Consider the following 24016-nt stretch of genomic DNA (forward strand, 5'->3'; position numbering starts at 1 on the left):
ATCCCATCTTACCCGACAGCCACAGGTATAGCTATTCATGAATATCAATCGGTTATATTGTATATTTTATCGTTGCGGTATATAGTAGGGTAGGGGAAGACGGGACACCTTTAGAATCTAATATCCAAAATACTTTTTAAACAATCAACAACGATTAATAGGAGTCGTGCGAATACAGTTTTCTAATTTTTTGCCACAGCTTTCTTATGCGTACTAATAACGTAAAAACCTCCTTATATTGACAGTACAGGCATATATAGGGTCGCTAATTATACACGTTTATTTTCTAGAATAAAAATGCTATCACAAACACACAAGACCTAAATCGGACGTCGTAATAAACTGCACCCTTTAGCTACACCGCATCAACCACTTAAAAATTCAAAAGTAAACATAGCCCTATTTATAATAACAGTAGGACGTCAATCACGCAATTGCGTAAAACTATTACGATCTATTTATTCAAATTTCTAGCATATTAAACAGTTGGTAGTACAATAGTCTAACTGCAACAAGTAACGATAGAAATCTATGCAGAAGTAACTTCGTTGCATTAATGTCGGAAGTGCGCAAAATGTTGTGACGACTTACGCATCTTTCTGGTTAATGAAGTTCCATTAAAAGAAAACTGATTTAAAACTGTCGAGTCGTATTACCAAACAAAGCACCATATAAGGACATATCACAAACGTAAGTAACCAGGTAAAATTAAAACCACAACAAAGATTTCTGTTTTACCACATTTTAATTTTTTGTGTTTTACGACAAGTTAAAAATGGAATCATTGTTGTTTATGTGGGTATATGTTTCTTCGAGGAAACATCAAAGCTGCGTCACTGTAATGCTTCTGCGTAAAACAAATGTTAACAACAAATAAAGCTTTAACGTAGACAAGTATAGTAAACATTGTCTCTGCATATCAACAAACCATGACAGTCTAACTGTATAACTTTCTCTCAAGTGCTCGAGCAAAAACAGTTGTTATAACACGGGTATTCGGTTTCATACCTCGTTTCCACAATCAGCATACTATATAACCCCAACTATACGTGAAAATGCAATAGGCGAACTTAAATTACTTAAATCGTACCCGAAGTACTAACTTTTCCTTGAATTTTTAAAAGACCTCTTTACTGTCTTAATAAAACACACATTACTATTTTGCGGCACTGGATAAATAACACAGTAAAACCGACCAAAAGAAAAATACACTCGAACTTAACAATATTTTCGTATTTACATGTGCAGTATAGCGTTTTTTGACGTTAAATCTGCCCACAGATAATAACAAAACCTAACGATTAGTTTTCCATACACGTAAGCATGTTCATATAACTGTTTCAACTGCATGTGGTGTGTACTGCAGTCATCACCTCTCTTCTCGGGGTCGAATTGGGTTATATGTCAACTAAGTCCAAAGCGACCTGTATTTATTGGGAAGTGTTTACTACAGTAACACATTCTTTGCTGGACGGTATATTGCGTATGGTGCAAGGAAAGAACAAATTGTTGTATGTCAATTCAGTGCATAGTGACCTCCATGTATTGGGAAGTGTTTTTACAACAGGAACACGCTTTTTTGCTGGACGGTTTAAACGAAAGAACAAACGGTATATTACCTAGTTTTAATTGCACAATAATGAATGCGTTTGGACCAAAACAAAAACGGGTTTGTCAAAAACCGGATATATTTGTAACAGGAAAAAAAATCGCTCTGACAGTCTATTGACTATCTAAATATACACAAATGACATTGACGACGGCCTGGCGGTAATGTTATATATATATGTTATATATTTATATGAAGAGATATATTCGTGCTCTAAAAGACAGACATCAAACGGTATATGTATAAGTTTCAAACGTATATTTCCTATGTTCGCAATCAAGTAGAAAAGCGCTCTAAACACAACAACCAATATTAAATTTAAAGTTTATTTGTTTAGTATTGCATTACCGTCACGTGATTTATGACGTATGTCAAAACACCGACGTCAGTTTCCTTAAAAAGAACTATTGTGATGTAATAAACAACACGCGAGACGTAAAAACGTATCTGGTAGTTAATGCAATCACGGGCTATATACCCAACACGTGTTAGCGTGTATAGACACTAATACTTTGCATAAATTAAAGTCACGCGCGAGACTGTTGGTATAGAAACTAGCACGAAAACGATTATTCCACAATAGAAGAAACTCGAACCTTTATCACAAAACTTGAAGCTTTGCAACTAAAGCTCGACATTTGCCTCAGGGCAAACTATCAAACATTTTTCTCTGTCGCTTTGCGGTGTAATAGTTAACTGTTATATATACCAGAGTGCTGTGGCCAAATTTTGGGTTATAATATGGCAGCTTTACAAGGGTAGAATCTACTTTATATTCGAATGGCTGACCAGTTATGAGGTAGATCGATTCGTTAGCTATGTATATGCGCAGAATGCTGAGGTGTACAAGAAGTCAGAAAAGTTTGTTATCTTGGGTCGTCACCCTGCTGTTTACAAGTTACATTTGCTTCAATGTCTATTCGTCGTATAGTGTGTCAGTGAGAAAAAACACGAACAATCATAATCAACGGAAAGTGCCTGAAAAGTGGAGGAAGCGTCCGTTGCTTTACAAGGAAGGGGCAACAATAAAAAAGTCGTCGCATTTGCAACAAGGTGTCGTATCCAAGATTTATAATGGCCAACATAAAAACTTGTTGCAAAGAGAAAAGGACGACGAACAAGCAAAAGCGTTACGAACTAATAAGCTCGATGAATGGGACGAGGAAGAATGGCAAACTGTAGAGAACATACCAGCAGTGACCAACATTAATACAAATACATTAAAACCCACAAGATTCGATCTTGGTGAAAACGTATATGAGGAAAAAGAAATCGTTTCAATTCTTCAGAACTTAAGAGGAGGTTCAACAAAGTCTCCGATTTCTGATTTCCAGAAAATTCGAGTTCAAGTCACTGATGAACTTGGCGAACACTATTTGAGTTTTAAAGATTATAAAAAGTGGAAGTTCCAAAAGTTTGTAAAAGAAATAGCGAATCCTGTTCCTAAGAGTGAACAACCGCCACAGATTTTTCCATACGATGTAGGTATATGTGCTTAAATCGTTTGCATGAATGAATGAATGAATGAATGAATGAATGAATGTAACTTACTTTATCCTCGCGTGGCCGGAAAACGACAGTCGTTATCACACGGGTTTAACACCTCGTGCCAGCTTACGAGTTACCATGTATGTTACTTTGTGAGTAATTATTTTTTTTTTGTTTTTTTTCTTTTTTATGTATGGCTGATAATTTAGACAACCCATTAGTGACCACTGGGTTGGAGTAATTGCCGTTTAGTGTCTTGCCTAAGGACACATACGCCCACAATGGTAGCAGCGTCGAGCCTTGTACCCATTACCTCTGGGTTACAGGCAGGCGCGCTAACCACTACACCACGGCGCCGGACAAATAAAAAACTATTTTTAAAAATAAGTCGGTTAAGAGAAGACGGGGGACACCTTTAGCACATAATATCCAAATATTTTGTTTGTGTTTTAAACAATTAACAACGGTATATAGAAGTCGTGAGGATACGGTTTCATAAATCTTTAAAAGATTCTTTTTACTGGCAAAAGAGACAAGAATATTAAATGACAAAGTGTCCCGTTTTCCCCACCCTACTATACAATTTATCGAAATGTGCAAGACGGCTGGTGTATAGTACGGTGGGGTAAAGTGTAACAACATTTTTACTTTCTTTTACGCATTTTTGTTGATAGAATGGGACATGATGATGAGACAGTATTCTCACGACTGTATAAAACTCACACCAAGGCGGATTTTTTTAAAATAATTTTAAAAACTCGATGATATAAGATGTAGAAATAGGTACTTGTATGTCCCAATTCTACAGTAAGAATACAATTTAGCAACCGGAGCTTACACCTTACACTCATACAGGGTACAGGCATGCAGTTATCCTCGAAATTAAATATGCATGTTTGTTTTGCACTTATATAATTAGGAACAAATACAACTTGACCGTTAACGCTAGATTCAATAGAATATAAATAATAATGCGGGGTAAGATGGGATACTGTCTTATTTACCTCCTATTACATGCTATGGGTGTCTCATCTTCCCCCACCGTACTGTTTATCTGGCGCCGTGGCAAAATGGCTGCCGCCCCTCCCTTTATAACCATAGGTAATGGGTTCAGAACATCCGTTTTATAACGACTGTCAATTTTCAGCCACGTGAATTACAAGTTACATTCATTCATTCAAATATACAGTAGGCTGGGGGGAGACGGGACATCTTTTACCTCCATTTTCTCGCCCCATTTAGTAGTAAATAAAGAACACTCAAGGAATTATAAAACTATTCGCCCATGACTCCCATTGACCGTTGGCAATTGTTTAGAACACGATTAGGATATTTAGATATTATGTGCTAAAGGTGTCCCATCTTCCCCCACCCTACTATAACTCACATTCCAATGATATAGAATGATATTCCACGTCCAAATCCTCATATGCTGATCAAAGACATGAGCATCGTTATCGACGATGTTGGTATCAGCACAGAAACACGAAACGACAGATTACGTCGCTTAGCACTCGGTGATGAAGACTCAAATAAGGTTGGTTTTTTTTGTGTAAAACATTTCGTTGCAGAGGCCCTTTATTTGAGTGTATTTTTTTACAGCAAAGTTCGTGTAACAAAAGCTTCAATAACACACCGAAATTCTTAGATCCACTATTTAAATATTTATCGTTATAGTGGGGTAATATGGGACACCTTTAGCTCATTAAATCCAAATATCCTGATCGTGTTTTCCACAATTAATAACGGTCTATGGGAGTCGTAAGAATACGGTTTTATAATTTTTTGATTCCTCTTTTACAACCAAATAGGACGAGAAAATAGAATGAAAAGTTGTCGCATTTCCCCAACCCACCATGTATATAAAATATTATGTCTTCCTTTTTACCAATAAAAAAAAACAGTTGAATCAACACATATTAGCTTAGCTTCGTTTGCTGCAGCAACGACAGTCGTTATAAAATGTGTGTTCTGGTTGACATACCTATAGTAAACGCTTACGAATTACCGCGTATGTAACTTCTTTGTGGTTTTTTTTTCATTTGAATTCATTTGAAAAAAGTGTGTTGGAACAATTTGACTAAATTACGTTTCTAAAATAGTCATTATAACAATAATAACTATGATGTTACCTAGTTACCTGACGTTCAAGCAGTTATCCAGCAATCCACAACAAGTCAAATGAAAATACCAAATCTCATTCACTTTATATGGTTTGGGTGTCGACGTTTTAAAGTGCATAACTATATAAGGTAAGTTTCAGTTTGTTACTAAGTTTTATTCGAAGACTTGGATGCATTCAAATCAAAAGTTTTGAATAAAAAATTCTTAAATTTTTAAATGAAAAATATAGTTTTTACTTTTTTTTATTTTATATTTATGGGGCTTAATAGCATTAGATGCAGGACTTTTACAAAAGCTATAAATAAAAAAATAGGTCCCATGGAAAATTAAAAACAGAATAATTTCCACAAAATACGTTCCTTATACAACTTTATTTTTCCTATGAAAGTTTTCTATTTAATGTCCAAAATATTTTACTTTGTTGTACTAGCATTTTCAGTGCATATGAATACCAAGAACCAGATTTAATATTATTTCACACAAATTGTGAACCGAATGGAACTTACTGGGAAGCACTCAAACAAACAATTGATTCCAAGTTGAGGATTGTGAAACGATCACCCCCAACTACAATATGGGGTCACCCTGTACAAGTAAGAAACAATATTAGTGAGGAAATATACAAATTGAAAATATATTATCCAATACCATTGTACAGTGGTTAATGCTCTGCGTTTAACCAAGAAGACACAGGTTTAGGCTCAACCTTGTTACCCTTGTGGGAGGCATGAATGACTGTACGATAATGCATTGGACATCCCATAATAAAAAAGTTTCACTCAACTTTGACCGTTTTTGGTTTATAAACTACTGTAGAAAATCCCAAATCTCATTTGGAATAATGAATGCTTCTTCTTTGTAAATATATATAAAAAAAAGTTATAAAATATAGACTTCATTATGTTTATTTTTTTGGTTAACCATGGACTGCCCTTTCTTTAGAAATATATAAAAAAATGTAGCCAAGGTTAACCAAAAAATAATTGTAATGAAGTCTATATTTTGTAGTTTTTTTTATATATTTACAAAGAAGAAGCATTCATTATGCCAAATGCCACATTTTTGGCAATAATTTATTTTTAATTATCTTAACATTAAAATGTTTTTATTTCATACTGGTATCAGCTGTATCATTTTCTTTAATAAACGGTTGGTCACAGCTGAAAATTTGTTTTTTTTGCAGCTATGGTGGTACCTTTATATTAAACTTAAGCATCTGCATTTCATTTCTTGTTTGTAGGCCTATGCCACTTTAACTCAAAAGTAGGCGTATATGTAATGCATAAGTGAAAAAAAATTACTTACTTTTTTTTGTTGTAGAAAGTTGAACACCAGTCTGACGTTGCAAGATTGGAGATCTTACTTGAAACTGGAGGAATATACATGGACGATGACGTAGTTGTGCTGAAATCACTTGATTCCTTGAGAAATAATGAAATGGTTCTTGGTGAAGAGAATTATGATGCTCTAGGTATGATAACCAAAACCATCATATATCTGTTATTATAAGAAAAAATATTTTAATAATATCAATGTATTGAAAGCGCATAACCTTAATTTATAAACATGACTGTTCCATAGGGCAAAGAGTCTGTAAGTTTTTGGTTATACTTTTTATTTGTATTTTTGGGGGGATTTCAATATTATGTAAAAAGTTTTTGCTTATGTAATGTTAAAAAATGATAAAACTGAACTTAAAGAGTTATCTTGTAATACAAATAAATGATTGTGGCATTTAGGGCACAGTATAATTTTTGGACACATTTTATGCAACAGCAAAACACCCCTTGGTCATTTTGGGTTGTCTGAATTGTCAGCTTTACAATAATAAAAATGAAAAATTTCAACAATAGAATCATCCATAAAGATTCATATATATGTGGTAACTCGTAGGTGAGCACGAGATGTATGAAACAGAACATGCGTGTTATAATTTTATAACGACTGCCAGGCGATGACAAAGCAAGTTACATTTATTTATTAATAAACATTCTAAAAATGATCTTACAAAAAAACATATTTCTGCAGCTAACAGCATCATCATGGCCAGTCCTAATTCATGGTTCCTCAAAAAATGGTTTACATACTACAAAGATTTCAATGACACAAAGTGAGTTTAACATTAAAATAAGTTGATGTATGAAAATGTATAGTCGCATAAACTTTTCACTTGCACATATTTTGTGAATCTAAGAAATTCTTTTCTGAAATGTATCATTTTGATGAGAAAATTTACAAAGTTTTTTGTTTGCAATAGTTAAACATAATTATCTAAGTATTTATGTCCTATTATATCAACGCAAATAGTGTTAAAATAATGTAACCTTATACTTGTCTGTCTATAAAGTATTAGATGCAAATTTTACTTCAAACAATACAATGAATTGTATTGGTTAAACTGTTGTTATATTGTTTCAGGTGGAGTGAGAGTTCTTGTTTTGTACCCTGGTCATTGTGGCATCTTTTTCCTTCAACAATAAATGTGGTGAAAGAACGGATGTTGCGGCCAAACTGGGAAGAAATTAAATTTCTTTATCATGAACTGTGGGATTGGAGAGACAACTACACAGTGCATTTGTATTCAAGGTAACATAACTTAATTTGATATGCAAAATATTGTCCAACTATGATAAAATTCAAATTTATTCTTGGCCCGTCAAGGCAATGATGCATTACTCATTACAGATTGATATATCTTAGTTTGTTTGATTTTTATTATGATTGTAAAACATAATTTTGACTTGAATATGAAAATAATAGGTAAACTTGGAGATGGTATATACTACAGCAAGAAAAAAGTATTGTTGTCAATTCTAAACTTTATGCTTATTATAGAGTTTATAATAACTTTATTTGTCTCTTCGATTATGGTAACCAAAAATTAGAATATTAAAAAGATATGACAGGATATAGGAACAAAACAACAGCTGTTAAAAACTGCTTAGTTATGAACATATTTACATTTAATCGTGAGAAAATAAGCGTGGTCCCTAGACCTTGCAGACAAACGAGCCATTTATGTTTAATTATTATCAAGTTAAAGTTGTAATAAAACGAACGTCTGCATAAAATTTAACATTAATGCTTTATAGTTACATGTTAAAGCTTACCCTAGTGAACATTTTAATTGGTTGCAGATTCATGGTTAACGTGGATGGAACTCCAGAAAGATCATTGCAAGAGCTATCTGTTCTAAACACAACTTACGGTGAAATTGCCCGTTATGTTTTATGGAAAGATCCAAAAATAAGAGACATAACTGAGTGGATGGTGTGAATTTGCAAAGATTATTTAAAAATCTCGCTACCTTGAAAAAAGGGGGAATGCAAAACAACATATTTCATATTTATTTGTTATTGAAATTATTACCAAGAGGCATATTATCTAAATGTACTCTAAATTGAATATGTTGGTTATCTGAAAGATACATCCAAGTGGTAGATAAGATGTAATCTGGTAAACTACATTAATCATGCCTTCAAAGATACGTGCCGCCTGTATTTTATTGAACACACAATAAACGTTCTACCAAGTATGAGATGTTTTTATGGATTTTGTCACCAAGCGTAAGTGACTTATATTATTAGTTATACTAAGTACAGAGAATCGAAATCAAAAAGGAAATATTATTGAGAATGAAAATCACTGTAAACACCCAGTACCTTGTGGTATATGCAAGTGATCACGAGGCACTACCTTAACTGTGGTATTTACAATCTATTTCATGGTCATTCCGAAAGTTGAAAGTGGTTTAATACAATTAGGGAATGATAAGACAGCACAATAATAGTAATATAATAATAATAAATTCGTGATGGAGTACAATATACATGGGGTATTACGCCACATTTTCAATGTAAAGTGGGGTAATGTACATTGCACAACAAGAAAACATGCAAGAAATTATAATTGGGTACTGTGGGGTGACCATAAGACGTATGGTTTATATCAATGAGAAATAACTGTTTTAATGTGACCACATTTTGCTAATTATACAAGCAACACAAATAGAAGGTTTTAGCATAAAATAATCAATGGAGCAACTAACACGCACTATATATATTACTGACGCAAAGATTTGTTATAAAAGCTTTACAATGAACCACAAAACAATTGGGGAAAATCAAATGCATCAAGTTGTTTGCAATTACTGTGTAACACACACGTAATTATTCACAAGATGAAAAAAAAATCAAAAAACTTTTCCAGAATTAAATTTTTAAAATAGCTCTCGTTATTTACTGTGTGGAGTATATATATGTATATATATATTATTTGGTGTAATAATCTATTTTGGCCAACATGAATTATATTGTAGATGAATGTGAATGGCATAGACTAATAATGACTGGTTTGCAAACTTTCACTCCTGGGTCCAACACTGTGAATTGAGTCTTTATTTGAACAAATCAATTGGAGCCACAGCAAGATTTTCCGGAACCTTCTCTGTTGTCAGTGGCTGTTAAACCAACACCTGCTGACTGTCGGTTGGCTGAAGCACCAGCTTCATTCTTTGGTAATTTCTCAGCTGAAAAAATACCAAGTGAATTTTAAATGACATGAAACATGACATATGATTATATTAAAATACTATGGTAATAATTTCCTTTATAAATATTTGATTATGAAACACAAAATCAAAAGAATTGATTAGGAAACAAAATCTGCATCAAAATGTTTGCCATATTCTGTTATTGCATAAACACCGTTTTTAAAGAACGCATGCATAGGCTATAAACATCACTATTTTATGTTAAATTAACAACATATTTGACATGTGTAAAACAGCCACATTATTACATAAACTATATTACAAAAGCATATTACATAATACATATATATACATAAATATAAATAGTAAATACAAAAAACTTACCAATTGCTAAAAATATATCATTAACATGCATTGCAGTTTTGGCTGAAGTTTCCATGAACAAAAGTCCATTCTCTTCAGCGTAACTTACAGCATCCTAAGAATAAACATAAATATATATTATCGCGCAAATGTGAGTCGAATTTTAACACATTTTTTACGAAGTATTGTGATGATTGTCACCATAAATTGGTATAATTGTGCGTGTGGTGGTCCTGCGTTAGTTAAGCGTAGCAAATTCGAACTATCAACTAAGATATTTTTAAATGACTAATACATTTTCTGTGACCACTACAACAAAGCAAAAAAAACTCCTGGGAAAATTGCTTGACAGATGAAACAATGAAATAAAATTAACATTTGGTACAACAGATCAGCCAAAAAAAAATTTTACACTAAATAATTTGATGCATTTGAATACAGTTTCATTCTAAAGCAATACAAGTGTTGTTATTCAACAATACATTACACCCACCATACACATGGTTTCTATTCACAACAACCCATTTAACATCAAAGTATTACAAAACAGAAAACACTCCAACCAAGGAGTTATATTACTATTTACTAACATAACATAATATATTAGTAATAACCACCGCGGCACCGCACACCATATGTATTATATAGTAGGGGGAGAAGATGGGACACTTTTAGCACATATTATCCAAATATATTAATCATGTTTCCAACTATAAACAATGGTCTATTGTAAGGATACGGTTTTATAATTCTTTGCATACTTCTATTTGTTACAATTTTTTGCAATTATGGCCTACTTTCAGTTTAGTCGTTTTTTTTTTCATAAAATTTAAAGTATATTTGTTGATTCCAACCTATGAGTCAGATCTATAGAAACCGCGACAAGACATATGCCTGGGTTAAAAGATAGTTACTAATACTTACATCGTGTTCTACCATTCTCTTGTTGGATAAATCAGCTTTGTTTCCTGCCAGAGCTATCACAATATTGGGACTGGCTTGTCTTTGTAATTCTTTCACCCAAGTTTTAGCACGAGCAAATGTATCCTGCATCAACAGTATATTGTTTAGGACTAGGTGCATACTTATGAAGATTTGGTCCAATTACACAGCATTAAATAAAACAACAACATTAAAAGTTAAAATAAATAACAAGTATATAGGACCTGGTCATTTGATTGACACATCTTTATGTTATACTTAATATAACATTTCACATGATGAACCAAATGATCAATTGAATAACTTTTCACATGTGTTATAAATAAAAGGAATTTGTTGCAGAATTATAATGTTTTAATGTATTTCTATTTTGTAGAAACTAATTAGTATTTCACACATGTCAGTACGCCACTAGATGTAAAGTTTACTGTATAACATAGATTGCACATGATTTACAATACCCTTATTCAGACAGTGGCAACAACAGTTTAGTTTTATTGCCTACTTCGGCAGATCTGCCTATAGGTGTCTCACATATGTTAAAAATTCTTGTACAGTAATTCAGACTCATACAGGGTAAATGTGAATTTCACTTACATTCTTACCACATAGTTTTTATTTAGATTTAAAATGTTTGATTTTATTCTTACTAGCATAGAAACCTATGAATCAGTTTTATAATGTGTCTGACATGTAAATGTATAATTATACCGAAACCATTACACCACCAGTGACCACTATGACCTCACATAATATATATATATATGTTTGAAGTTTTGACATTTTAAATCAAGCAAAATGCATTTCTGTACTTAAGTGTTTAGATAAAGTATTGTTAATATATGATAAAAATATTTTAGGAAAGCTGTATAGACTTTTATGATTTTATTTATACTAATACATTATAACATGCATTATAAAAATTACCTAATATACGGCATAGGTACTGCAGTATGGTATTGGTTTTAAATGAGATTTTGGTGACATGAAACCTAATTTTGGCCTGTGTATTGTGATTGCATAAGCACTAAAACACAAAACAAATAGATCATTGTGCACGGCGTAAGAGAACTTTGAGGAATAAACAAGTTTTTTAGATTTACTTTTCGCTTCAATCTGTGCAGCAACATTGACTTTTTGAGCTGACGTTGTAAGTTTTTTGTACTAAGTGTATTCACGTATACACTACATATAAGCATTGTAACCACTTTAAGAAAAATTACCTGATTAGTAATATCATAAACAACAATGGCAGCTTGTGCACCTCTGTAATACATGGGTGCAAGACTGTGGTATCTTTCCTGACCAGCCGTATCCCAAATCTCGAACTTTACTGTGGTGTCTTGCAAGCATACCGTTTGTGTGAGGAATGCAGCTGAAGGAAAATTAAAGAAGGTTAAATAGTCTGTTGTATACTTGTTCTTAATTTGTTAAATTGTTAATTTTTGTCCATAAGAAGCTTTTCCACTCCGCCAACCAATACTGCTGTGTTTGATTTTACACTACAATAACATTATCAACATAATCTAAATGTGGTCCATGGAAATTCCAGTCACACAAAGCATTACATTATATAAACTAACTATTAAAACAATAACAAGCCAGCAATAGTAGACTATCCAACACAGGACCTACTAAATGATTTACCATATAAAGCTAATTCATAAATTCTTCAGTAAGGTATATAAAATAGAAAAGAACATATCTTGTAATATAAAACAATGCTCATAATAATCTCATTCCAAGGCACAAAATAATAAAGACAAAGGGTATATCATATTCATATGATATATATATATATATATGTGTGTGTATGAGGAATGCAGCTGAAGGAATAAATATATATAAATAAAATGATGATGCAAGTCAACTTGAAAAATGCTAACTGATATTAGTAATTAATGAGGTGCCAATAGTTCATTAGGAATACTTTAATGCTTAATGACTATTTTCGAGTTGTATAGAAGATTGCCAACTCAAATATTGTACATCGTTGCAACCACGTTTATAAGGTAGGCAGTGGCACAGCCAGGGGGTAGTTATATGGATAGCAGAGTCAGCACCCTACTGCAAAATTTTTGTCTGTCCCCTATAATAAAACCAATGTCAGGTTCTGTTAATTAGTTTGCTAACTAGCTTTTTAAAGATGCATGGATTAGTTTAGGCATCTGATACCACAGTTTCCGGAAAAAAGATACTATTATACTAATATACAATATTTTTCTAGTCAGGTTCAAGTTTTTAAAAAAGATGGATGGGTTTTGCATGGAAATAAATTTGAAAATATTTGGAAACTGATTCCACTAATCACCATAGTTGTACCTATTTTTATTCATCTTATTTAAAACAACAGCTAACTCAGTTTACTTCACTCTTACATGTTATCTTTATTCTTTACCATGGACCACACCACGGCATGCTTATATTTGCTACAATTACCAACCAAGGCAAGAGTGGCAACACAGAACACACGCGAACAAAAGAGCAACGTAACAACTGCGACGCCTAGAGATCAGTAGAAGTGTTTTGTTTCGCTCCAGACCTTGCAGTTATGCACCTTGACCTCTACGACCGTGGCAGTGTGGCACATAATTATTGTTCTAAATAAAACCGTGAAACATAGAGACATTGGTACTGGTTGGTAATCATAAATTGTGGGGATCATAAACTTTTGACAATTTGAAAAGTGAAAGCGCACCCCCTAAACTTCACAAATATAAAAAGTGCTACCTCTGACTCTCTGAGACAGATTTAGGTTGTTTATTACTGCCGGTATTCACCACACAATTGTGTGGAAACCTCAAATTAATGTTGCAAATGCCCATTGAAAGAAATACAACGAACAATTTATCCTATTCTTAATATACGTTTTCAAGCTCCTGCAGCAAAATATTAACATGTCACTTTTACAACACAAATAATTCGATGTGTGAATTGCTATAATGCTTCAAGTAATTGACAGGTCAAACAATCGCTAATATGATACAGACTTAATAAATCCAACATCCAACTATCAGTTCCTACCATCTCATACATTCTGCTTGGCTGATTAAAACAGTCCAAGCAGGGGTTAAAATAGCATGAGCATTTATCGCAGTTTTCTTTTGGTTCAAATTCGACAATCACATTTTTACAAAAGTATTTTCTTTGTTCATAATTGATTGCTACTTTTAAAATGATTGTTACGCAAAATATTTCTTTAATGTCTGGTAAGTCAACCTTACTGTGATAAGCCAGCCTTGCGCGAAGTTCGATGTGTTTTTATACGTTTGGTAACCCTTTGTCCATCGCCAAGGAAGATTTATGGCAAAACGTGTTATTTCGCTGTTATAATTCAACCCTTGAATATAAGACAATGTTACCACTGGGACAGATTTAGGTTGATCGTAACTGCCCCATGACTGGCCAAATACAGTTGCTTAACATGCGAATGTGAGAAAAGCAAAGTTAAGTTGCAAAGTCCTGCCGAAACAAATACAAATATTCCCGAAAAATGCAATAACTTATATGATGCCATAGTTAACTGATAGGAACATTTATTCCAAAGAAATATAGGCAATCTCTGCGACTGATAACAAGGACACATGGTATAATATATGTTTTAGCTACCTACAGTTAAAAGTATAGTATACAGCTTAAAACTTTTGCGGTGCAATACAACATGCATACATAATTTAGGCAAACAAACTTAATGTAAAACATCTGTAAAATATAAAAAGAAAGATAATGAAATTATAATGATTAAATGATAGTCACCTCCTATTGTAGATTCTTGGTATTCATGAAATTGTCCTTTAACAAATCTCAACACCAAGCTACTTTTACCAACTGCAGATTCACCAAGTAATACAAGTTTGAATTGACAGATCTTTCCTTGTGTGCCTGAATTCGCTGGCCGAGGTGCTCCAGTTCGTGTTGCCATTGTTTCAAACAGATATAAAATATATGAACTTTACTAAATTTAATTATAATACACTACAGCTATAAATTGTGATTCAAAGAGAGCAACATTTAAAGTTGTATATCAAAAACAAAGTATCTGAAACTAAAGTTTAGCCTAGTTTAGCATACAAAACATGTTTTGGTGCTTTTTTAAATGATTAACAGAGCGGTGTCTATTGTTAATATGATGTGCAGAAGATTTCTTTTAAATATCAAAAACACAGGCTAACAAATTGCCATTCTTTCTGATGTGAACTTCCCGATGATGTGTTCAAAGAAATAAAGATAAAAAAGTGTAAGTAATGCACTTTCCACACAAACAGGAACATTACTTGCAATAAAAATGAAATAATGCAGAGTTATTTTCCTTATTGGTCCAGTAAACTAACTTACAGCTTATTAAATTAGAGAGCTCTGTCTTTTCTTTTCATTTCAGCTGTACCTACTAGACCAACATTTCTTGGTGCTAGTGAAGTCTTCCCCCACCTTATATGCTAACCACTAACCCCTAGATTAGGGGGTTAGGTGTTGATGGTTAGGGGGTTAGTTGTTATAGGGGTTAGCAAATAAGGTTGGGGGGAGACTCTTCACTAGCACCCATTTATTTTTGTATCTTTTAGTATTGCTCTTAAGAAGTATAAGACAGCATTGCATTTTCACACTGAACGATACCAAGTGAAATCACAGTCCTAGCACTATTAATGTAAACAACAATATACACACACTAGCTAATTACAACGTAGAGTAAAGTGGACACAACTACGTTTTAAATATGAAATAAGTAGTATAATAAGTTCTGCCAAATTAAACAGAATAACAATTCCATACTATTATCTACAATATTACTAAAATATAAAAAATTTACTGCTATATCGACAATAATTAAGAAGTGTTACGACTTTCATTTTAATTGCCAACTTTCTTTATGCCACTTGTCCATTGCAAACCTTCCTCTCATAGGATTTAAATTAAAACAAAAGTCTTGAGTCATGAGACGTATTTCGTCATTTGTTTTGTTTGCAAAACAAAAATCCGTCCATAAAACCAAATTATCTACCATTAAAAACTTTATTTATTTAATGCAAAATACGAAAATTCAGTCAATTTTGTATGGATAAATGGATGCCACGAAACACGTCAACGTCATTTGCGTTAATAATTTATGCGACCTTGTGCTGCCACCTAATGAACAAACGAGGAATAGATTTTTGTACACCAGGCGAATAAGTCACGATTATTTTTAATTTTTTGCTAAAGAACAATTAAACGTGGGAAGATATCTACAGTATATACAGCAGAAATATTATAGGCTAATTACCTCATAAAAATGCTTTTGTACTTCTGTTACATGTTTGGACGCGGCTTACATTCATGCGATTACATTTTTTCGCGGTTTTCGTCACCTTTCATTTATGTTCATACTTTTAATTAACCGCAATTAGCAGACAAGAAAAACATTTAACCGTCGGATACGAGAAAACGAATTTGCGCGTGCGTATGACTGAGATTCCTGTTTATCAACGGGTTGGTGCAAGATTTGGCGTTGCAGTCAATAAACAGCTTTTTTATCTGTTTTACATTTACAGCAAATACTCCATGTTTTTGAAGAATAACGAACGGTTTTCAATAATTCGGCAATCGTGTCATAACAGCAGTTATTGATCAAAACTAAGCAGTCACAGAAGTTACAAACCTAGCGTTGACTGATCTAACTCATTAAATACTTCATTCAAATAAGAGCCATTTTAACTAGAAGACTGCTTTTAAAAACAATACACAGCAAGCGGAATCCACTTTCTTTATTATGTGATCTTACTTTCCAGGTAAGAGAATTCCATCGTACTGAAATTAAATTTGACATGTTACTCAGGTGGTGGCAAATTGCACTATACAGCAGTATTAACTAATTTGTTAGTTGGTTCACACTATTTTCACCAGTTTTGTGGCACAAAGCAAACCAGCCTTTAACCCAGAGGTTATGGACTTATGGGTGTAAGGCTCATTGCTGCCATAGTTGTGTATGTGTCCTTAGGCAAGACATTTGGCAGCAATTGCTCAAACCCAAGATCGAACTGGCAGCCATACAAAATAAATATAATTGCCCACAAAGTTACATACATAGTAACAACTTGTAAGCAGGCACATGTTGTATGAAACTTAATAACCATGTAATAACAGCTGTCGATTTTCTATTTATTACTACTTTTATTTTATGTCAAAAAAACTAAAACATAAACTCTTATAAACACTAATTCAAAAGTGGAAATAATTTAACAAACTTTTTGTTGGAACCATCTCATGCCATCAGGCTTGGTTAGCCTGTGTGGGAAGCCAACACGGTTCTTCTTTTTTCGGCGGTATCGAACATTGTATCCTGGTCGAGCCAACATAACATAAAAATCCATTCCATAGATTCCAATGGATGGATCATACTATAAAACATGGCAGTTTTATTTTTTTCTGCACATTGCCAATAAAAGAACTGATAACATTGAAGAGAAAATGTCAGAAAACCTTGCCAATAAAACAACTAAATATTATTAACACTTGTAACCACTTTTAAGACTGTAAGCAATGCGTGCCAAAACTAAAGTTAGTTAATTAGTTTCATAGCCCACCTAGGGGATGTACATGATTTTAGGCTGTCTTATACATTAAATGGTGTAAAAATTTCTTTACCTTAATTCCCAAATCAATGTGTTCCTGGATTCCAAATCCAAAATTACCAGTTTTGGAGAAGTTGCCTTGCCTAAGTTCGTATTCACGAACCTGAACAAGAAATCAAGAATTTTAATATATAGTTGGTAATTCTGAAAATTTATTAAGTAACAGTTTACAAGGATAAATAGATCAATGTTGGTGTAATACTTTAAACCTTTTTACAATTCAATTAGTCACATAACTTTATCAAGCCCTGCAGGCAGTTACCTGGGCACATTAAATAAAGACCCAACTTCATATCCTAATGCAGGTTTAAAAATAGCAACAAAAAAGAACGTATATATAGTTAACTACCTTCAATCCTCTTTCAAGGATTTCTTCAGCTTTTGGTCCACGGACAGTGCAGTGACAGGCAATTTTCTCATTTCTTCGAATGCCAAATGAACGCACAGTATAGCGAGCTACATATGAACAATAAGGTTACTGTTTAACAAGACTACAATGTTTTTTTATAATAAAAATCTTTTACACAAAAAAAGATGTGGGTTCTCACTGCTCAGAATAATGTATTGGGTTTAATGAGTACACTGTTTCACATACAACTCTCCAAATCGCAGTTCAACAAAACACCACATAAATACATTTAGTTCTTTATACTCAATAAATTAAAAGAAACATTAAACAAAGCTAAGAAACAAGGCACACAGTCACCAATTATATACAATCTAGTTAAAATACAGATACATTTACTCAAGCATAGCAATAATAACAATACACATATGAAACTGTCTTTTTCAGCCTACAGGCAATGGAATCGTCCATGTTTTAATGCACATACCGAAATACAGGCAAACCTCAGCTTTAGGCTATTAGAAAGATTTCGGTGCGAACTACACAAAAAGGAATTATATGCCAACCTATTTGAATGTCCGCCTTTAACCATGTAACTAGCGGGGAACATCAAAGACAAACCTTATGTACTCTTTATGGTAATGAATATAATAATGATAATGACCGCAATAAAATCTAGTTGGTCTATATCGTTGCTTCCAACAATTACTAAACAATGTATATATAATTACCCTTTGAAAATACAGGTGTTTGTCCAGTGAGTTGTTCCAAGACCTTTGCAGCCCTTGTAAGCCTGTCTCCAGATTCACCAACACAGATATTCAGACATAATTTCTGAATATGAATGTCTCGCATGCAGTTCGGCTTCTTGGCGCTGTCCTACAAGTCATTTGACAGATTTACTTATATTTTCCGAAAATTATAAACATACCGTTAAGCACCACGTTTGTTTTTTTACAGGACTTAACAGAATTATCAAATAAAAACAGAAAAACATAACACTTTTTCAAACAGTACCTCTGCCATCGTTGCTGCTGTAAAAAGAACGAATGGAATTGTGGGTAATTAAATCGCACCGTGTTTTCGCTTAAAGCAGATAAGAGAAGGCTTATTTTTATAAAAACTCGAATCTATAAACAAACTAAAAAATATAAATAAATATGCGTTTTTCTCGTACATTCATAAAAATATTCTCCATGTACAAACTAGCTTCTTGTGTGGAATCACCCCATAGTTAAAATTACGCGTAAAATTTTGCTTTACACATATCATTTTCCATGTGCAATTGAAACCCTACTACGTGTGTTACATTCTCCGCCTGCATTATTTTTTTCTGTTGGCAACTAAGTACGTAGGCGCAAGAACAAATGCAAGCTTACTTACCTACATACCCGAAGCGTGTTATTAACAAGAAAAATGATGTTGTGGATATATCTAATAAAAAATTCTTTTAATAATTCACACAAAGGTCAGCGGAAACCAACGATTTACTCGACCTTACACGTTATTTTGTTGAAGTATTATTGTGGTTTTAATGAGAATACAACAGACAACTTCCTTCCGGCCCATAGAACACTAAGCCGAAGCAGGCCGTATATAGACACGATTTTATGCGGCGGTCCTGTGGCCCAATGGATAAGGCGCCTGACTACGGATCAGGAGATTCCAGGTTCGAGTCCTGGCAGGATCGGTGTTTTGTCTTTTATCAACGCAGGGGTCTATCTTTGCAGTGTATATATCTTTTACATTTTATATCCGCAAAATCCTTGACAGAATATTTGAATAAATTTATAGTAGGGTGGGGGAAGATGGGACACTTTGTCGGACGAGACTCTTTTTTAATTTCCTTTTTACGGACCCCCATTCAATGATAATCAGGAAAATAAGGTTACAGAATTATTCGACAGTATTATCACGACTTCATAAAACGCCAGACAAAGCTGATTACTGTTTTCAAATATTAAAAAAAAAGTAAAATAGAAACGGCATACTTTGAACAGGTAAAAAATGCGAAATAGTAAGGTGCTATTTTTTATGTTCGCTAAATCATATGAAAGGCAATGATTTTTTTTAGTTTTCGTGTGCGAACGATTTAACTAGTTTCATAGCTTCATAAAACAACCTTGAATATTTCGTACACTTTGATTTTATTGTCTCGTAAAACTAGTTTTAGTTTTGTAAAAAACACTGAGATATAAGCATGAAGAAAATAGACAGGGGTCAATATGACTTCAATTTGAAATAAAAACAACAAACAAATATCGGTTTAACGTTATATATATGAAGTTTACATGGCAAAGAAACTAGCACAGCCTGTTAAACTCGGTAGGTTAACTACAAGTTGCAGAATACTGCTAATGTAAATATATTTTAATTTAGAGGCCCATCTTCCCCACCTTGTAGTTTTGTATGTTTTCATTGCCAAACTTTGAAAGATTTGCTTTTGATTTAGTAATTTATACATCAGGGGTTTTTTAACTATAAGATACTGATATAATAAAAAGGTAATATTTTCTGTTAAAAATGTAATATTTTCTGTTATTACAAGTTGATATGCCTTTGTAGAATAAAAAAATCAATTGGTGTTCGAACAATGCCCGTTTTCGGTAGGTAACAAGTTAAATACTATAGCAGAAGGGCAAGAAAAAAATGCCTATACTTGATTTTCAATGATTTTTCTAATAATAAATGCACTTATTAATCAAAATTAACAATGATTTTAAACTGTTCCGTCTTATCCCATGTGTTTTTGAATTTGTAAAATTTTACCTGATGTGCGGATCGCTAAATAACTTCTCGCGTGTTTTATTATATTCTTTTTATAAATTGTTGTCAATGAATAAAGGATTGAAAGTACTAATTTGTGGTATCACCTAAAAAAAACGCCATCTATTTTGATTTTGGAAGTATTTGGCAATATGTGCTAAACTGTCCCATCTTTCCCCACTGTACTATATTGCTTTTTCTTCCTGTGTTGGGATTTTTGTGGCTGTAATTAGTTGTTTTTTATCCTTTTTAATAATATTAAACCAAATCAAAAATAACACACATAAATCTTCAATTGACACATTCATTTGTACATTCCCCATTTTTTTCGAGGAAAACTATTGGGAAACCAATCACGTTTTGTGGACCATTTGTGATACCGCGCCAGATTAAAACATATATATAGTAGGGTGGGAAAGATGAGACACTTTTACCACATAATATCCAAATATCCTGATCGTGTTTTAAACAATTAACAACGTTCCAGGGGAGTCGTTAAGATACGGTTTCATAATTCTAATGAAAAGGTGTCCCATTTCCCCCCACCCTGCTATATAAGTATCATACAACCATCTTCACGATAGCCCTGTTAACATCGGTTGAAACACTTACAAAAAGTTTTAGCGGTTATTCCAACAAGGCTTTACGTTGAAGCATTTGTTGTTTTAAACCAGTTGTACTTTGTATGCGTGATGTCAGTATATAGGCAAAGTTAGTATAGACCAAGTTGGGAAACGGCGCTCGTGTCCGCCATTACGGAGCCCACAGAGCGTGAATCGCCTATACAAATGCATGGTCGGCATGTGTTCATTTAGTTCTTGTAAGCGATACAAAGCTAGAAAACACGTATAGCGATTGTTTTAACATTTAAAATATAATTTCTAATATAAATCTTGTTATACAATATTAAATCTAGGAATTATTGTGAAGTAAATTTATATTTTGACTGGTTTTCGGCGTACAGTGTGGTTTTACAGGGTACTTTACGTTGGCGATTAAGACAAGCAGCAATCAGCTTAGTTTACATAATAGTATATGATCATACCTACGAATCTACAGAGCCATTCTTTACTACATTTATAATCCAACATGAGTGGACATGCAGCTCCAAACTGCTTAAGTACTAGCAGATAAGGTGTTCGCGTTTTCCGATTTCATAAAGTCCCGGAACGCAGGAAAGGTAGGTTACTAATTCAAGCAGAGGACCAAAAATAGTAACTCAGTATTGTTTTCACTTCGATATTAAGCAAATTTTACAAAGATACCTTAAGTTTTTTTGCCGGGTATACGTGTTAAGTTTGTGAGCCAAAAAGTAAAATCACGGCAATTTACATGTAAAACTGCAGCTAGATTTATGGTAATGCTATGCGTTTTTGTTTGTATTTTTATATTTTAAACATGTTCTTTTATGTTTTTGGTTAGTAAACCTGATATTTTCTGTGTTTTTACTATTTAATCGATTAAGTGTTCAATAAAAGTTGATTATTTTTGTGAGGTTTATTATTGTGATAAGATATAACATTAGTAGAAAGGCATTTTTACGCGCAGAAGTGCTTGGTTTTTAAAAAATCGCAATATTTAAACGAAAAACAGCAGCCAGCAATGATAAAATGCTATGCCGTGGGCTCCGTAATGGTGGCGACTATGACGTCATAGACGCGAGACAATGGATAACAAGACTCTTAGTTTTACAATCCGTTTCCTAACTTGGTCTATACTAACTTTGTATATAGGTATCTTTAATTTAAACTCGAATGCCTTACATTAGCCAAGGAAGTTCCTTGTAAATTGATACCTATGTGAGCGATTAGCAGGTAAAAGTTAGCGGCGGAGTTAAATACAGTATTTCAATTTAAACAGCATAATAAAAAATATCGAAAACCTCGTCTAAACCACAGAAATAAAAAAGAGTAGAACGCGCAACTTTCCAAAACCGTGATATATTCTTTTTTCTATTTACGTGACCGCCAACTCCGTCCCCATTTCCCTTCGTCTCCATTGTAAAAGATGGGCGCATAATGTTTTTGGAAGGTTTTAGTTGTTTATTTTAAAAACTGCGGCAACTATTCAAGTTTGTTAGGCTAGTTTAGTTATTTGGTACGTTAACGCTTACAGTTTACCACTTGTTTAGGAAATTTAATTATTTAAAAAAAATTAATTAAAAATTTCAAACAAACGGTTTTTTAGAAATATATATATATTAGAAAATAGTTTTTTTACACAATAACTTTAAATTAAGTCAAAAAACGAAGAAAAAGTACACAAAACGTCATCGACTCCATTGACTACAATAGTAAACGGGAACGACCCGCGAAAGAGAGACAGTGTATCGTGCTCTCTCCTTTGCCGACATTGGAGATGCGCCTTCTATTCTTTTTTATTTCTGTGGTCTAAACTAAGAATCCAGCCTTTAAAAATGTGACGTCACAGTGTCTGCGAGTGACGTTTTTTACAACTTTGCAATATGATTTTTTAAACGTTTATAACTTTTAAATTAAAGTTTTTTTCTCAAATTTTCACAAACCAGCTGTTAATTTAGCATCAGTAAACATAAAACTTTATGCTTATGCAAAAAAAACTGCGCAACCATGAAAACCGTTGGGCCGGACTCTAGAACTAAAAGAACGTTATTTGCGCTGAAAGTACAGAAATGTAAGAAATATACTAGAATAAACAGTGCTCTTTATTGAATACTTGCTAATAACACCTCAGTGTGTTAAATAATTTTAGAAACCAGCTTGGAATTGAGCTATAATAGAGAAGGTATTGTAATATATTACAATTGTTCGTTTGTATTCTCAATTTCAACTTCGCGAATGGAGGTAAGTCGTCGACGGCAAGTGGGATCTTGCATGTGATGTTTAGATTATGGTTTATCTGACTCACGACTTACACCATAACCATAATGTCTATCACTTATAATATGGAAAAAGTAACGCTTCAAAACCAAATGTCAAATCCACAACGCAACAAATGCAGAATTCGTTGTTAAAATAGATTTCCAACAAATGTTTTAGAGAAAATACTAATCCCTTAAACTTCAGGAGATAAAATGTAGCTTTCGCAGATCATGGTACCACAAGTAACCACATCATAAATCATCTGTTGATTTGACATACAGCTTTTTGCCCAAATTCTGAAAAAAATCAAATCCTGTGGTTTCTAAGAAACAGATTTTGACAGCACATGGTAAGCCACAAAATGCTATAAAATAAATATTTAGGCCACAGATTAAAAACCACTGTTATAATCCTGCAATAAGTTTTAAGAAAATCCGA

At 33.2% G+C, this 24016-nt stretch overlaps 3 protein-coding genes and 1 non-coding gene across 6 annotated transcripts; 2 read left to right on the plus strand and 2 right to left on the minus strand.

Annotated features, from left to right (window-relative positions):
- Positions 1 to 2285: 2285 nt before the first annotated feature.
- LOC149730893 (uncharacterized) lies at positions 2286 to 8756 on the plus strand. Of its 2 annotated transcripts, XM_089884156.1 has the most exons (8): positions 2287 to 3090; positions 4500 to 4634; positions 5234 to 5349; positions 5652 to 5814; positions 6542 to 6692; positions 7250 to 7331; positions 7640 to 7807; positions 8359 to 8756. In XM_089884156.1, exons 1-8 carry the CDS (start codon positions 2428 to 2430, stop codon positions 8495 to 8497), a joined length of 1617 nt encoding a protein of 538 aa, XP_089740282.1. In that variant the 5' UTR covers positions 2287 to 2427; the 3' UTR covers positions 8498 to 8756. The 2 variants fall into 2 exon arrangements, with proteins under 2 accessions (XP_089740283.1, XP_089740282.1); XM_089884157.1 differs by lacking the exon at positions 4500 to 4634 and having other exon boundaries at positions 2286 to 3090.
- Positions 8707 to 15833, minus strand: LOC149730894 (ras-related protein Rab-5B-like). The gene is made up of 5 exons (XM_089884176.1): positions 14775 to 15833; positions 12242 to 12393; positions 11001 to 11123; positions 10098 to 10191; positions 8707 to 9749 (listed from the first exon to the last, which is right to left on the minus strand). Exons 1-5 carry the CDS (start codon positions 14938 to 14940, stop codon positions 9631 to 9633), a joined length of 654 nt encoding a protein of 217 aa, XP_089740302.1. The 5' UTR covers positions 14941 to 15833; the 3' UTR covers positions 8707 to 9630.
- Positions 15834 to 16744: 911 nt separating this feature from the next.
- Positions 16745 to 19139, minus strand: LOC149730895 (large ribosomal subunit protein uL5-like). 2 transcript variants are annotated; one of them, XM_089884178.1, is made up of 6 exons: positions 18990 to 19139; positions 18704 to 18851; positions 17976 to 18082; positions 17640 to 17729; positions 17240 to 17392; positions 16745 to 16802 (listed from the first exon to the last, which is right to left on the minus strand). In XM_089884178.1, the coding sequence occupies exons 1-6, from the start codon at positions 18996 to 18998 to the stop codon at positions 16773 to 16775; spliced, it is 537 nt and encodes a 178-aa protein (XP_089740304.1). In that variant the 5' UTR covers positions 18999 to 19139; the 3' UTR covers positions 16745 to 16772. The 2 variants fall into 2 exon arrangements, with proteins under 2 accessions (XP_089740304.1, XP_089740303.1); XM_089884177.1 differs by lacking the exon at positions 18990 to 19139 and adding an exon at positions 18904 to 18984.
- A 450-nt stretch (positions 19140 to 19589) lies between these two features.
- Positions 19590 to 19662, plus strand: Trnar-acg (transfer RNA arginine (anticodon ACG)). Its single transcript has one exon. It is a non-coding gene; the product is annotated as a tRNA-Arg (tRNA).
- The last annotated feature ends 4354 nt before the right edge of the window (positions 19663 to 24016 follow it).

Source organism: Ciona robusta, chromosome 9, assembly GCF_009617815.1.
Source record: "Ciona robusta chromosome 9, ASM961781v2".
Classification (NCBI taxonomy): domain Eukaryota; kingdom Metazoa; phylum Chordata; class Ascidiacea; order Phlebobranchia; family Cionidae; genus Ciona; species Ciona robusta.

What these genes read in the sequence shown, in the direction of transcription:
- LOC149730893 (XM_089884156.1), top strand. Translation starts at nt 2,428, where the DNA reads ATGTATATGCGCAGAATGCTGAGGTGTACAAGAAGTCAGAAAAGTTTG. An exon ending in AAAGTGCATAACTATATAAG is followed by an intron (nt 5,350 to 5,651) that starts GTAAGTTTCAGT and finishes TTGTTGTACTAG; the next exon opens with CATTTTCAGTGCATATGAAT. An exon ending in TATGGGGTCACCCTGTACAA is followed by an intron (nt 5,815 to 6,541) that starts GTAAGAAACAAT and finishes TTTTTGTTGTAG; the next exon opens with AAAGTTGAACACCAGTCTGA.
- LOC149730895 (XM_089884177.1), bottom strand. Translation starts at nt 18,969, where the DNA reads ATGTTTTTCTGTTTTTATTTGATAATTCTGTTAAGTCCTGTAAAAAAA. An exon ending in AACAAACGTGGTGCTTAACG is followed by an intron (nt 18,852 to 18,903) that starts GTATGTTTATAA and finishes AATGACTTGTAG; the next exon opens with GACAGCGCCAAGAAGCCGAA. An exon ending in AACACCTGTATTTTCAAAGG is followed by an intron (nt 18,083 to 18,703) that starts GTAATTATATAT and finishes GTTCATATGTAG; the next exon opens with CTCGCTATACTGTGCGTTCA.
- LOC149730894 (XM_089884176.1), bottom strand. Translation starts at nt 14,940, where the DNA reads ATGGCAACACGAACTGGAGCACCTCGGCCAGCGAATTCAGGCACACAA. An exon ending in CCAAGAATCTACAATAGGAG is followed by an intron (nt 12,394 to 14,774) that starts GTGACTATCATT and finishes ATTTTCCTTCAG; the next exon opens with CTGCATTCCTCACACAAACG. An exon ending in AGAGAATGGTAGAACACGAT is followed by an intron (nt 10,192 to 11,000) that starts GTAAGTATTAGT and finishes GTTTATTCTTAG; the next exon opens with GATGCTGTAAGTTACGCTGA.